We start from the raw sequence: 912 nt of genomic DNA, 5'->3' as shown, positions 1-912 counted from the left end.
AGGAGCTCAGTCTGGATATTTAAAGGAAATCCACCAGGTCCTTACAGAAATCCCATCAGGAACTCAATCAAGCCTTTACAGGAAATCCATCATGTCATTACAGGAGCTCAATCAGGTCATTACAGGAATCCACCAGGTCCTTACAGAAATCCCATCAGGAACACAATCAAGCCTTTACAGGAAATTCATCAGGTCATTACAGGAGCTCAATCAGGTCATTACAGGAAATCCATCAGGTCAAAAACTCAATCATTATAAGAACACAATCAGTAAATTACACAAACTCAATCATTATAAGAACATAATCAGGAAATTACTCAAACTCAATCATTACAAGAACATAATCAGGAATTTACTCAAACTCAATCAATACAAGAACACACTCAGGAAATTACACAAACTCAATCACTATAAGAACACAATCAGGACTTTACTCAAACTCAATCATTACAAGAACACACTCAGGAAATTACACAAACTCAATCACTATAAGAACACAATCAGGAAATTACACAAACTCAATCATTACAAGAACACAATCAGGAAATTACACAAACTCAATCATTATAAGAACACAATCAGGAAATTACACAAACTCAATCACTATAAGAACATAATCAGGAAATTACTCAAACTCAATCATTACAAGAACACAATCAGGAAATTACACAAACTCAATCATTATAAGAACACAATCAGGAAATTACACAAACTCAATCATTATAAGAACCAATCAGGAAATTACACAAACTCAATCATTATAAGAACACAATCAGGAAATTACACAAACTCAATCACTATAAGAACACAATCAGGAAATTACACAAACTCAATCATTACAAGAACACAATCAGGAAATTACACAAACTCAATCATTATAAGAACACAATCAGGAAATTACACAAACTCAAT

The 912-nt window shown here is 33.0% G+C and overlaps 1 protein-coding gene across 1 annotated transcript; it reads left to right on the top strand.

The window, feature by feature from the left end:
* Positions 1–353: 353 nt before the first annotated feature.
* On the top strand, positions 354–617 carry LOTGIDRAFT_135634 (hypothetical protein; the record flags this gene model as incomplete). The annotated part of the gene is made up of 1 exon (XM_009069146.1): positions 354–617. A coding segment is annotated over one exon (264 nt), but the record flags the coding sequence as incomplete, so codon positions are not given.
* Positions 618–912: the final 295 nt, after the last annotated feature.

The sequence above is a fragment of the Lottia gigantea genome (genome assembly GCF_000327385.1).
Source record: "Lottia gigantea unplaced genomic scaffold LOTGIsca_99, whole genome shotgun sequence".
NCBI lineage: Eukaryota > Metazoa > Mollusca > Gastropoda > Lottiidae > Lottia > Lottia gigantea.
This window is presented reverse-complemented; position numbering and strand designations above follow the sequence as displayed.